The sequence below is a fragment of the Macaca thibetana genome, chromosome 13 (genome assembly GCF_024542745.1).
Source record: "Macaca thibetana thibetana isolate TM-01 chromosome 13, ASM2454274v1, whole genome shotgun sequence".
Taxonomy (NCBI): domain Eukaryota; kingdom Metazoa; phylum Chordata; class Mammalia; order Primates; family Cercopithecidae; genus Macaca; species Macaca thibetana.
The window spans coordinates 83,009,302-83,023,977 of record NC_065590.1 but is presented as its reverse complement, the minus strand read 5'-3'; the positions used below and the strand labels follow the sequence as shown (position 1 = coordinate 83,023,977).

At 36.5% G+C, this 14,676-nt stretch overlaps 1 protein-coding gene and 1 non-coding gene across 10 annotated transcripts in view; both read right to left on the bottom strand.

Annotated features, from left to right (window-relative positions):
- The window catches only part of ITSN2 (intersectin 2), a 158,168-nt gene that overhangs the window by 58,192 nt on the left and 85,300 nt on the right, over nucleotides 1-14,676 (bottom strand). For 7 of the 9 annotated variants that reach the window (XM_050753558.1, XM_050753554.1, XM_050753561.1 and 4 more), the window contains 3 exons: nucleotides 13,185-13,321; nucleotides 9,106-9,281; nucleotides 8,037-8,134 (listed from right to left, as the gene is read on the bottom strand). In XM_050753558.1, the coding sequence (XP_050609515.1) occupies nucleotides 8,037-8,134; nucleotides 9,106-9,281; nucleotides 13,185-13,321 (411 nt within the window). The remainder of the gene's footprint in view (nucleotides 1-8,036; nucleotides 8,135-9,105; nucleotides 9,282-13,184; nucleotides 13,322-14,676) is intronic. The other 2 variants (XM_050753562.1, XM_050753560.1) reach the window with 1 other exon arrangement.
- LOC126934557 (small Cajal body-specific RNA 21) lies at nucleotides 11,081-11,208 on the bottom strand. The gene has a single exon (XR_007719020.1). It is a non-coding gene; the product is annotated as a small Cajal body-specific RNA 21 (non-coding RNA).

The window sequence follows — 14,676 nt, the reverse complement described above, 5'->3', positions numbered from 1 at the left end:
TAAGCCCATCTAACTAAATAGTTAAGGCATTTTCTACAAATTAACAGGCTACTATTTCTAGTGATTGGCAAGTTGTCTTTCTAAATTTTAATTTTATCCAAGTTACATGAAAATATTTTACAAAGACAAGTAGCATTATATATGGCTAATGAAGGAAAATAATCCTCTATCTCATGGCTCCTTATGCCCTGATTTTCACTCCTAACCTGCCATTCTTCCTTGCTTCTCCTATATCACCATTTATATTTCTGAATAACATATTTATACTGCTATTTCTTGAATTTTTTCAATTTTAGACATTATCTATTAGCTTTTGGCTATGGGAAATGAAGACTGACTTCTCTTTCATTGCAGCCTCTTACTCTACCAATACTGTTACATCTTAATCTTTATTTAAATTATATTTAATGTTTATAATATTATGACTATGTTTAAATCACATCTGAGTCATGCAGCATGCTGCTGATTAAATTTCCTTTTTCGTAAACTTTTTATTTTCCTATAATCGTTACTTTTTTTGTTTTTGGCTTAGTTTTTTCTGTTCCTGTTACATAGGTCTTTTGAACTCTCTAACAGAACAATAAGATCTTCTCTGAATACTATTTTCCAACTGGTAAACATGTCAGGTGATTTATCAGTTTCATTTCTTCTCCCAGACATTTTCATCCTACAGTGTGACATCCTCCATCCTCACAGTGTTTCTCCCTCTGCTTCTTGGTCCTTGTTCCTTAAACACTGAGGACAGCCTCAAGTTTCATCACTGGCTTTCTTTCCTCATTCTATACCCTTCCTGAATAGGCCCACTTACTCCCATAGTTTGATCAGTCCTCTGTGCAATAATGAATCCAAAAGCTATGATCTCAGTGCTACTTCTTCCTGAAGCAACATGCCTATACTTTCAACTACTTGCAAGGTATCTTCAAGCGGATGCCCCACGGGAACTTCCAAGTCAAGTTTAAAACTGAACCTTTCTCCTCCATCCCCCTTCCTTCTCCTAAATTCCTCTATTATTCACACCACCAAAAATTTAGTCATTCTAAATAAAAAATCTTTGGCTCTTATCTCTTTTACACTTCCACATCCAAACTACTGAGTTTGTCATTAAAGACTCTTCTCATTTGTCAACCCACCCTCACTGCCCTACTTCAGGCTTTTTTTCATTTCGCACTTAAGATTATTATGATTTTTACTCATCCTTCAAGATTCTAATTTCCCCCAACCCAAGCCAGAGTTATCTCATATATAACTGTCATAATTAGCATTATATACATTATATATACATAGTTACACTTAATTATGTAGCTAATACCTAAGCATATGTACTTACCACAGATATTTATATATAAATAAAGACTTATTTACATATCTCTCTTCCATTAGTCTGTGAGTTTTATTGATCCCCACTGTCTAGCATAGTAGAAATTACTTAACTCACTGAATAAATGAATATGGCAGCTGTGTCTCTGTTCTCCAATTCATTTTCCATACCTTTCTAAAACACAGACTTGACAGTGTCATATCTATTAAAATCATGTTGAATCCATTCAGATTTTTAAAAACTGCTTTTTGAGATATCATTAATGTAAATTTCATGTTTAAGGTGCTAAATTTGATGTTTTGACATATGTATATAACTGTGAAAAATCACCACAATCAAGACAGCAAACATTTCCATCACTCCCAAAAGTTTCCTCTTGTTCCATTGTAATTCCTCCAGCTTGCCCCTCCCCATGACCTTCCTCGCCATCTCTATGTAAACACTGGCCTGTTTTCTGTCCTATATATTAGTTTACATTTTCTAAAACTGTATATAAATAAAATCATATTATATGTACCCTTTTTGTCTGCCTTTTTCCACTCAAGGCATCCATACAGTATGAACAGTTTGTTCTTTTTTATTGCTAAGTAATATTATATCATATGAATATACCACAAGTTGTTTATCCTTTCAAATGCTGGTAGACAATTATTTTTTTTTTAGTTTTTGGCTATTACAAATAACGCTGCTATGAACATTTGTCTTCATATGGACATGTTTTCAATTCTCTTGTGTAAATACCTAAGAGTGGAATGGCTGAGTCACATGGTAGGTACATGCTTTAACTTTTTTTTTTTAACAATGGCTTATGGAGATACAATTCACATTCCATATAATCCTTCCATTTACAGTACACAATTAAATGGATTTTAGAATATTCAAAGAGTTACAGAATCATTACCACAATAAATTACAGAACTGTTTTCCTCAAAAGGAAACACTAGGCTGGGCGCAGTGGCTCATGCCTATAATCCCAGCACTTTGGGAGGCCAAGGCGGGTGGATCACCTGAGGTCGGGAGTTTGAGACCAGCCTGACCAACGTGGAAAAACCCTGTCTCTACTAAAAATACAAAATTAGCCAGGCACGGTGGCGCATGCCTGTAGTCCCAGCTACTCGGGAGGTGAAGGCAGGAGAACTGCTTGAACCAAGAGGTTTCAGTGAGCTGAGACCACACCATTGCACTCCAGCCTGGGCAACAAGAGCGAAACTCTGTCTCAAAAAAAAAAAAAAGAACACTATTTCTTAGATTCTTTGTCATATCTAAGAAACTAAAAAACTTTGAGTAACCCAAAGTTGTAAAGATTTTGTTTTCTTCTAGAAATTCTACAGTTATAGGTTCACATTTTACATTTCATATTTTATCTATTTTGAGTTAATCTGTGTATATGTTGCAAGGAATAAATTGAAATTCATTTTTTTGCATATGAATATCCATTGCTCCAATACCATTTGCTGAAGTCTGTCCTTTCTCCACTGAGTTGCTTTTGCACCTGTCAAAAATCAGTTGTTTATACATACACACACACACACACACACACACACACACACACACGTAGCATGAATCTATTTACCTACTGTGTTCCATTGATCTGTTTTCCTGTCTAGATGTAATATCACAACTGTTTTGACTGCTGTAACTTTTATAATAAGCCTTAAATTCAGGTACTAAAAGATCTCCAACTTTGTTCCTTTTCAAAGTTGTTTTGCTTTTGAATCATCTCGTCATTTGTTACAAAAAAAAAAAAAGCTTGCTGAGATTTTTGTTGTTGTTGTTGTAGAGATGAGTTCTTGCTTTGTTGCCCAGGTTGATCTCAAACTCCTGGCCTCACATAATCCTCCCATTTTGGTCTCCCAAAGTGTTGGGGTTACAGGTGTAGATCACAGCAACTGGCTGCCTGTTAAAAGTTCTGATTAAAATTGCTTTGAATCTGTGTAAGAATTGAGAAGAACTGACTTATCTTTTTCTAAAAAATTTGTTTACACAGGACTTAAGAGAATAATTGACTTCTTATCAATACTGAATCTTCCAATCCATGAACCCTATATATCTCTTCATTTATTTAGGACTTCAATTTTTCTCAATAAAACTTTGTAATTTTCAATAAACAGGTCTTGCAAATCTTTTATCAGTTTTATCTGTATTTCATATTTTTATGCAATTGTAAATGTTATTTTAAATTTCAATTTCTGAATAGTCATCATTTCTATACAGAACTACAACTGATTTTGATTGATCTTGTATTCTGCAACCTTGCTAAACTCATTTAAATACTTCTAGTAGCTTAATAGATTCTATGAGACTTTTTACATAGATTATCATGTCTTCTGCAAATCAATACTGTCTGTCTTCTCTTTTTCCAATCTTGATGCCTTTTACTCTATGGTAAGCCATTTCAGACCCATTAGGATTTTTCTCTTAGCAGATGTTGTCTCTCTAGTTTAAAGCTCTTAAAAAGTTCAAACTTCTTAGTGTAGAATTTGAATACTCTGAAATTGCAGTTTCTTTGTCAGGTTTCAACTTACCTTTCTAGCTTCGTCTCCTACCATTTGTTCGATATTCTAGGCAAATAGTTATATGACATTCTTTAAAAACATCTGGTACATGCAAGCCTCAATGTTTTTATTTAAGGTATTCCCACCTACCCAGAATATTACACGGTTTAGAGGAAATACTACAGACTTGAGAGTTAAAAGAACCACATTTCGGTCTTAGCCATGCCACCTGGTTATCCTTCGTTAAGATAATGAATGCGATCTAGAGTGCTTTGTCATCCACAGATTTGGGGGGAAATGCCTGTGCTGCCCTCCTTGCAGAATTAAATTGAGTATATTTATGAAAGCGCTTTGGAAACTGTAAAGCACTAAGCAAACATAAGGCATAACCCTTTAAGGCCTTCATCCTATTCTTGGGAAAAATCTTCCCCAATTCTATTTGGTTGTTTTTCCTTCATTCTCTGGGTTCCCACAGTACTTTATTCATATCAATTAGTACTGAAATTTATCATGTTATATTTTGTATAGTAATATACATTTCTGTCTTTTCCTAGACTGTGGTCTCCTTATTCGTTTTTGTATGTCACCAGAGGTACATGGTTACAAACTCAACAAATGTTAACTTGAATGGACTATTCTAAATTTGATTAACAGACTTAAAGCTTAATTAATAATAAATGGATTATTAGGGAAACTTCATTTGTGTTTATGGTAAATAATTCTCATTTTAATGTTTTATGTCTGGCTATTTATTACATCATGAATGAAATATTTAGAAAATTCCTAAACCAGAGCTATTCTGGTTAAACTATATGGCGTCACAGTAATGTAACTACCATAAAATGGTGTTCTAAAATAGTTAGAACGAAAGAAAACACTTATGAAATATTATCCTGTAAATCTAGTTTAGACTAGTTTCAAACAGCTAAGCCAGCCAGGCATGGTGGTTCATGCCTATAATCACAGCACTTTGGGAAGCCAAGGTAAGACGGTTGCTTGAGGCCAGGAGTTTGAGACAAGCCTAGGCAACACAGTGAGACTCCATCTGTACTAAAAAAAAAAAAATTAGCCAGGTGTGGTGGTGTGTGCCTGTAGTCTCCACTACTCAAGAGGTTGAGGTGGGAGGATGGCGTGAACTCGGGTGGTCAAGGCTGTAGTTAGCTGTGATTGTGCCACTGCACTCCAGCCTTGGTAACAGATCGAGACCCAGTCTCAAAAATAAACAAATAATAAAATAAAATAGCTAAGCCAGAGCAATATAAATGAAGACAAGAATACAATAAACCCTGAGGAATTGTACAAACGAAAGTATTTCAATGCTGCAAAATGCTCAGCATTGTACCTGATTTAAATGTATGGTCTTGGGCATGGATGAAGCTGAAAACCATCATTCCCAGCAAACTAACAGGATTACAGGTGTGCACCTGTGCCTGGCCAAAAACTTTTAAAAGTATTAATTTCTATAACACCTTTTCCTAGTGTTTTCAACCTAATCAAGAAGAAAAATCTCATTCATTTCTTCTGTAGTTAGGCCAAGTTGTTTTAGTAAGAGGCCAATTTTAATCTATTTCATATCTGTCATTCATAGTTGTAATTAATTTTTAGTTGTCAATTTACTTTGAGTTAAACAGACCATTTTACATAAATTCTCACAGGCCTAGCAAAACTGCTTATTACTTCTTCTTAACTACTTATTAATTAATGCTAGCAAAATAGTATTAACAGATTAGAAGGCTAGAAAAACATTTCAGCTTGTCATCGAAAATGTGGCCAAGACTGAGTGGAATTTCTAATCCTTTTCACGTTCAGTGAAACCTCCGGTAACACCCTCATCCATTAAGTTGATCAGAGCTTGCCTCCTATCTTACCAGGAATTTGGAAGCCCTTGGACCTGATGTCCATCTTCTACTTTAGCAAAATTTACTTATAATCCCTTCCACCCTTTCCTCCTGCCTTCTAATCACAAAGGAAAAGGTATTTAGTCCTTCTACCACTCTCTTCCAGGGCTCCAGATTCAAGCCTTCTAGTCTTTTCAAGAATCTTCCTCATCTCCATCTATTAGAACAGGGAGGTTTGACAGGGAACATGAAGTGCCTTCCTGATGCTGTACATTCTACACACTGATCTGGGGGGGGCTTCACAGATATATAGATGTGTACACATTCTTTGAGCTGTATAGTTATGGTTGTACACTTTGCTGTATGTAAATTATACTTTAGTTAGAAAAAACAATCTCTATCAGTTATTTACACTCTTTCCATTATCATTAACCTGTTTCCTCTCTGCAGATCCTTTCTACCATTAAACTTGCTCAAGCTTCAACCAACTTAAAAAAAAAAAACTTCCCTCAATCCACATTTCTCATTATTTACTACCTTCTCTCCTTCTCCCTTTCAAAGACAAGCTCATTCAAAGAGTTTCACATATTCACTGTCTCCTCTTCCTCTCTTCCAAATTATTCCAACTCATTGAAATCTGGCTTCTTGCTCTACTAGTCCACTTAACTGATACTGCTGTCACCCGTGCTATTGCTAATCTAATATTTTTTTTTAGTCCTTGTTTTATTTCACTTGCAGATCACTCCTCTCAAAGTTCCTTAACATTAAACTCTCCTGTTTTTTTTTTTTTTTCTTACCTCTAGTCACTCCTTTTAAGGCTCCACTTCCTCTAATAATTCCTTCAGTGTTCATGTTTCTCAGGAATTGCATCCTCAATCCTCTTCTCTCTCACGTTACTACTCCCCTGGATAAGCTCCACTACTCTCATGTCTTCCATCACCATCACATGACACTGGCGACATCCAGATTTACATCCTCAGTCCAGACCGCTGCCTGACATCTCTCTAGGTACCTCTGGAGATCCAACTACTACTGCCTGGACATCTGAAACTCATATAGAACTGAACTCATAATTCTACTTACATTTTCCCCCTGATTTTTCCTCTCTTAGTAAATGACACCATCATCAACCAATTTGTTCAAATCAGGCAACTCATGACTGATAGTAGTAATTCATGACTAATTCTTTATGTTAATGATTCAGCAGAGTACACAAGCACCCAAGACACGCAGCTAACTTTATGTTCCTATTGTCACTGCCACCAGAATGGCTCTTTGACCGTGGAAGGGGTCTGTGCTAAAGCTGGTAGCAGTCTACAACCTTTTCCTTTACCTTCCTTCCTCTACTGCTTTAGGTTGTCATGCTTTTTCATTAGACTACAAGCTTGTTAAGAGCAGAGATAATGTCTTATTCACTAAATCCCTAGTCTAACATAGCCCTCAAAAAATATTTGTTGAATAAAAAATATAACAAAAAATATAAGCAAACTGTTGACCAAACACGCCCAGAGATAGGTTGTATCTCTTCAGCTACAGACATTATCTCATCATCACCAACAAGGAGACGAGGAATGGTAGGGGCAGCAGACAGTGGACTTGGGCTGGTTGCAGAACAAACCTCTTCCCCTGCTCAGGCACAGCTCCAGTACTACTAATAGTGGCAATGGCAAGAGCAGGAATGTGTGTTTGGGATTTACCTTGGGTGCTAGAGTTTTGGTAAATTTTTTTCCCTAGTATCATTAAACATTTGCCACCTAACTGAGAAATTATACTAACTGGTGACGGTGCAGGGGAGCGGGGGAAACAGGCACTGGCTAGATACTCTGTTTAATATTACTTTAACAGGAAGAAAACAGAAGCAGAGACTAAAATCCAAGTTTGTGTGCTTCTAAAGCCTGTACTCTTTCCATTATATCATATTGGCTCTATCAAACACTATTCCCAGGATCTTCTCTTACTCATCTATTTGATATGGATTGTGATAATACGATAAAGACTTCTGTTCCAAGGAACAAATTGCCTGTATCCAGTTAGGGCTGTGGAATCTAACTCCTTCAATTCTTTTAACAGTTGCTGTATGGCATAGTAGAAACAACGCTGTTTTTGGAAATAAAAAAAACACATACCTGCATCCCATTCTGGCACTGCAATGTGGACAGTTACAACTTGTGTGAGTTTAAGCTTCCTTGGCTAGAACCTGGTAGTAATAATAACGGTCCAATGCAGCTCTGAGTATGTTGTAAAGGCCAAATGAGGTAATGTTTAAGAAATATTTTACAAAGGTAAATATATGAAAGTAATAGTCAACATTACTACAGAAACTAATATATTACAATGTATTCAGGTTATTCAAGATAAAAAAAAAAAAAAGACTTCATTTCCTACCTGAATTATATCCCCAGAATTAAAACTCATCTCATCATGGTTCCTTGCTTCAAAGGGGTATAATGCTCTATAATTCACCAAAACACTAGCTGTCTCACCTAAAGAGAAGACAATTGTCATTATTTGCTACTTACATGTATACATATCTTTGCTATGACTCAATAAAGAGCTCCTAAAATCTAAAAGAAAAAATCGAGCACCAAAGAGTACACCAAAGTGTACTCTTGATACAAGACTGGTCTTGTACCTTGACTAGTCATCTAATAAAAAAGCAAACAAGGATGCTCATCTTAAGTAAGGTGGGAGGCAGCAAAATAAAGAGATGACTTGCAGGGTGAAGCACATACATGGGTAGAAAGGAAAGTGCAGGAGTGGGGGCCAGGCTGAGGTATACAAAGTGGAAGGAGACCAAGCAAAGAGAGCTTGGTTTGATCTGTGGAGGTCTGAATATAACAGGGAAGAAAAGGACAAAAAGCGGGGGGTCTGAAAAGAGAAGATTAGCAAGTTAACAGGGATGGCTGAAGAAAAATCTATAGATCTATCAGAATGGTTCTAAAAGGAAAATAGTAGAAGAGTACACAAACTGAATTTGATAAGAATAAAATTTTTTACTTTGTTCATCTTTAGAATAAATGCTTTAACTTATAAAATTTCAACACACTGTATCATTAATAATGATTCAAAGGGTTTATGCATCTAAAAGAGATACAATAATACTAAAAGTATTGTAGAAATGGACTGAGGTGTATCAAAATTTTACTGTTGTTTCATTAAAATAAATAGCTTATAGTGGTTGAATAAAATATTTAAAACTGTTTTACTTCAATTATGAAAACCATGTCAGAGTCTTTTCACAATCAGTAGTAACTCTTCTTTTCTACTGCTGTGTTAAGATTTCAGTCTGTTTTAATAAGCCTACATGCATTTTATCCAAGTTTAATTTATAAAAAGGTTTTTTCTGACTCTACAATTAGTATCTTTCTCATTTTCTTCCCTTGTTTTGTCTCCTATCAGGTCATTTTTTTCTTGTTGCTTTTGTTCTACTGTCTCGAAGTATTCTTATCCTTACGTTGTTTCTCCTCAACTTTCAAAGTATCCTTATCCTTACGTTGTTTCTCCTCAGCTTTCCGTTCCTCTTCTTGAATTTTTTCTTGTGTTTTTTCTTCCTGGAGTCGCTTTTGTTTTTCTTCTTCCTCCCTTCTAAGATTTTCTTTCCATAAGTTTTCTTTTCCTTGCTTTGCTTTCCTTTACATAAAAGAAAAAAAGTTTGCATAATGTCCTAGAAATTTTTTACACAAAATAAAAACATCCTATAAGATCCGGTTCCTGTCAAGGTGAAGAACTGGCAATGAAGTATTAGTACAGGGGTGGGGAGAAACTGCTCAGATCAGAGGTGAAAGGGAAACAAATCAATAAATCAAAAAAAGCTTTGGAAGTTTTGGATTGATTAGTGGATGCACTGGGGTGTATGACTGACAACTTTCCACACCCTAAAATTCCCTCCTGTTAACCAACCTCCAAACTCAAGAAAAAAAGAAAAAGGTTGAAATGGAACCATTCAGCAAATAAATCTAAAAATTATATCTAAGTTTCCTTCCTTTCTCTCCAGATACTTGACAAGAACTGCCTTCCCGCTGTTATTCCCACTGTCCTATTTAATCTTTGTTTCAGGGGTTTAGTCATTGTTGCTGTGGAAATAGGAAATGCTTCTAGAAAAATAACCTACTTTTTTTTTTTTTTTTAAGAGAGAGGGTCTTACTGTATGGCCCAGGCTAGAGTACAGTGGTTCAATCATAGGTCACTGCAGCCTGATCTCCTGGGCTCAAGTGATCCTCCTGCCTCAGCCTCCAAAGTAGGCAGCACTACAGGCAAATGTCACTATACCCAGCCAACTTTTTGATTTCTTTTTGTAGAGTCAGGGTCTTGCTATGTTGCCCAGTCTGGTCTGGAACTCCTGGCCTCAAGTAATCTTCCCTCCTTGGCCTCCAAAGTGCTGAGATTACTGGCATGAGCCACTGCGCCTGGTCTACTTTTTATATTGTTACTTCAAAAAGCCTTTTTTGTTTGCTTAAATAGAGCATTTCTCCTCTCTAGGTCCACATGCTTTGGTAAACATTTCAATGATATCTAACACAGCTACAGTTTGGTTTCCAGCCAGTCAAGGTGATCTGTGATCAATTATTTTAGTATTAGAACTCATGCATCTTACAAGTTGATGGGTGCTGACGAGTTGATGGGTGCAGCACACCAATATGGCACAAGTACACATATGTAACAAACCTGCACGTTTGTACACATGTACCCTAGAACTTAAATTAAAAAAAAAAAAAAGAACTCATGCATCTTATAGTTCTCCCTTGCATGTATTTTCACAACCTTACTCAGAGCAGCTACCACTAAATTTAGCACCTTCTCCAAGTCTCAGCACTATCAGGGCAGTGAAATTATAGCCGGATACATTCCTGAGATTTGTCAGCATATATACCCTACCAAAGTGGGAACACTGGCATAATTCCACATCTCTATTCCTTAATTCCTGAAGGAATCTGGAAATCCTGGATAATTCAAAATATTGTAGGCTCTTAGTCATCAATGTTTTCTCCTTATCCCCCAACTGTTTCAGACTTCATACTGCTGGTTCAGTAGCCCGTTTACTAGATTCCTTCCAACGCTTTCCAAACCTCCTTCATCCTCTATCATGTTATAGAATGCTTCCTCTGGCAACTTTCTTAACTGACTTCCGGTTCTCCTGTGAGGAAAATGCTTCTCTTGCAGTCCTCACTTAATTTCAACTAATATCCCCTTTCTCAGTTCCTCCGTAACTTTCCAGGACATTTTTACAAGCCTAGTAATTAATACCCAGTTAGCTTTCATTTGAATTTTTATAGCATTATAAATATCACTATCAGAGTACTTAGCACATATTTAGCACAACAACAACAATAAAAAAAACCAGAGGGCTCATTAAATTAAACATTTCTATATACTTTTTAAGCTCTTCATTCTTTCCATCAACTCCTCCTGCCAGGTTATCATGGCCACATAAATAAGAGACTAGGACAACCTGGATAAGGCTCCTTGCTTAATTTAAGGAAAGGATGCCAGGCCCCTCTACTCTAGGCTTACTGAGGGGTGGTACTTGGCTGAGCTCACCCTGCAGGAAACCAGGCCAGAATTCTGGCAAACTTTATGTAAGAGTTAGTAGTTGAGAAACTGGTCCAGTGCCACAGGATGCCTCAGAAGCTGGGCAAAGGGCAAAGAGGCCACATCTACAATGTGAGAGCCTATTACCAATACCTTGGGGGAAAGAAGGGAAATATACCTGGGCAAATGGCCAATCAAACCAAGATGTGGTACTAAGACACAGCTTCAGACTGAGTAGGTCCTACATGTAATTCTGCTCTCTTTGATTTATCTTCTCTACTACCTATGTGTAAGGATGATTAATGAAATAAAATGCATATAACTAGTATAATCTTTTGGCCTGAAAGGAATTGTGAACATGATGAAGGAGGATTAGGGTAACTGCACATGTCAATAGAAAGTTCTGAAAAAGGATTACCTGTGTAACCATTGCACAGCTCCCTTACGTAATTAAGTGGCACAAGTTAAGCAGTAAATAAGAACTACTTCGTTTGAACTTTACTTTCTCTACTTCTATATTATTCTATTATCTCATTAGGAGGCCACAAAAATAGGGGTCTAGATCACCAGGTACAGTGGTTCACATCTATAATCCCAGCACTTCAGAAGGCCAAGACAGGCAGATCGCTTGAGCCCAGGAGTTTGAGACCGGCCTGGGCAACATAGTGAGGCCTCATCTCTATTAAAATTGAAAATAAATTAGCAGGGAGTGGTGGTGCATGCCTATATTCCCAGCTACTCAGCGGGGGCTTAGGCGGGAGGATTGCTTGAGCCCAGGAGGTCGAGGCTGCAGTGATCCCTGATCATGCCACTGCAATCCGGCCTGGGTGACAGAAAAAGGACCCTGTCTCAAAATAAATAAACGGGGGTCTAGGAGTAAACAATATTATAGTTATTTGTTTAACTGTCTGAATCCCCTATTAGAATTATGAGAAACCCAGGGGCAAGGAGTAATCCAAAGTCCACCAGCATCACAGCCAACAAAAACCACTCAAAAAAATGTGTTGGAGGTGGCTACTTTGAAACTCATTAAGAATAGAGGCCTGATAAATGTTGATGTGTCTTTCTTGCCTCCCTAGTAACTATAAGCTTTTTCATAGAAATTACTCATCTACTCTTTACCAAGGCAAAGAAATACTGGTTCATCCATATTTGTTAACTAATTATACCACTTTCTGACACTAGAGAACTTGGAAGAAAAAAGAAAGAGAGGAATATATTAGAAAAATAATCTTAATGGCAGAAAAATATCATGCAAAGTTTCTAAATGAATAATTCTAGGCTTCGGATACCACAAATGTCTTACTTGTCCTTACTATAAATGGAGGCAATTAATATGTCTCACCGATAAAAAGAGAAATGCATCAATGTGGCATTCTACATTCAGTATTACTATATACAATTAAGTATTCTGCTTTTACGATCTTTCAGGAAACTAACAGATTTACCAAGGAAAGATGGAATTAATGAGTGTTTACTATGTGCAACAAATTATACTTAGCTCTTTAGCTATATTATTTTATTTTTTAACTTAAGAGACAAGGTCTTGCTGTGTTGCCCAGGCTGGCCTTGAACTCCTGGGCTCAAGTGATTATCCTGCCTCAGCCTCCCAAGTAGCTTGGGACTACAGGCATGTGTCACCATGCCCAGTTCCAGCTACATTATTTAATACAATTACCTACGAGATATGCATTATTGTCTCTTTTTTCAGATGGAGTAACTGAGGTTTAGAAAGATAAAATAACTTAACCAAGGTCACCCAGGTAGTAAGTGGTAGAGCAAGAATTCTAACACAGGTTTGACTCCAAAGTCTGTTATTTTTCACTAGTGGAAAATAAAATCAGTTACTGCAAACTTGATCCCTAAAAGGACTGAACTTATGAGATCTAGAATCTGATTAGGATAATCCCTTTATTTTCCTTAAATTTTCATAAACTAAATATATGAGCAACAAAATTACAATTCTAATGCAATCTAGCACAATAAACAAATCAGCTATATTACCTTGCAGCCTCATCTTCTAGTTTCTTTTTCTGTATTAGTTCTAATCTTTTTCTTTCAATTTCCTTCAACTTGTCACGTTTGATCTTATAAAGTTGTTCAAGGGCTAACTGCTGTGTGTTGCAGGTTTCTCTCAGTTCCTAAGGAGAAAAAGAAAATAAGTCAATATGTGAATGATTTAAATATGCTTGTCATATGTATTCACGTGGCATTTGCATTAAAAGATAAAAATCCTAAAGCAAGTTGAACTACATTTAAAAGATTTAAAGTTTTAAAAAAATATCTAGATGATTAAAAAAAACCTTAAGTATCTAAATCATATAGCCCCTGAGATAAACACATTAAAATAGTGTACTTTTCCATCAATTCATTTCTATGGAACACAGAATCTTTCACAAGCCAGTGCTTTGATTTGGTACCAAATTTTCAATTAAAAAAAGCAATCCATTAAAAATATGGGGGAATAATTTGCTTGTTATAACATCTGAAGAGAAATTTTGTTCAGCCATGTTTCTGACATATATAGTTCAACCAAATTATTTTTATCCATTATGATCTTGAACTAAACACAGAATTATTAAATAATATAGTTCAAAACTAAAAATGGAAAAGATGTCTACCTAAAATCATGACTACAATGAACCAAAATAATGAAAAGTATTCCAAACAGGAGTTGAAATAAACAATTGCTTATTGAGCATCTAGTTGTATGCTAAGTGCTATAAAGCATTCCAAGGGGATCCAATACAAGGCTGACTCCCAAGTCTACAGACTTTGCCTTTAAAGAGTTCACAATCTCAGTGTAGTGGCAAGTGTCAACATGCAGGGCAGAGGTAAATTCCTTAGTAGAAACTTGTGATTATCTGTTCAGCATTTTCTTTACCTCTTCTTCAACAGCACCTTGCCTTCCTCTGGGAAACTGATCTTTCCGCCTTCCTCCCAACATCTTATGTGGTTTTAAAAGGTCTGCCAAACTCAGAGCTCCTCCCATTCCCACCAGGCGCAATTGTTTATTCCTGACCTAAATAATCACAACGCCTTACTTCCCTGCCCGGAAATGATTGGTCCAAAAGACATAAGCATAATCCAAGCTGGCTCAGAATATTTTCCTGGGATTCACATATGTTGAAGTGGGGAGGAAGAAACCTTTCTTCAGCTTATTAAACTGGGATAAAGTAAACCTGGAGCTGCCACACAACCAAATAAGACCTGAGGATAGGAATAAAATCAATTCAGAAAAAAGAGAAGGAAAGATTAGAGACTGAGGCGGAGAGAAAGGGTACTATAGAAGCTGAATGTTCAATATCATGGCTCAGAGACCTAGGAACTGCCCCTGTCCAGCAGCCCTTCCTTGGATTCAGTTACTGGTCCTAGGATGCTTCTAATAATCACTCATTAGCTTAACTATTTTGAACTACATTTCTTTCATTTGGAATCCAGAGAATCCTGAACTAGAGAGTAGAAAAAGGAGGCTGGAGGAAAGAAGTGGGGGCAG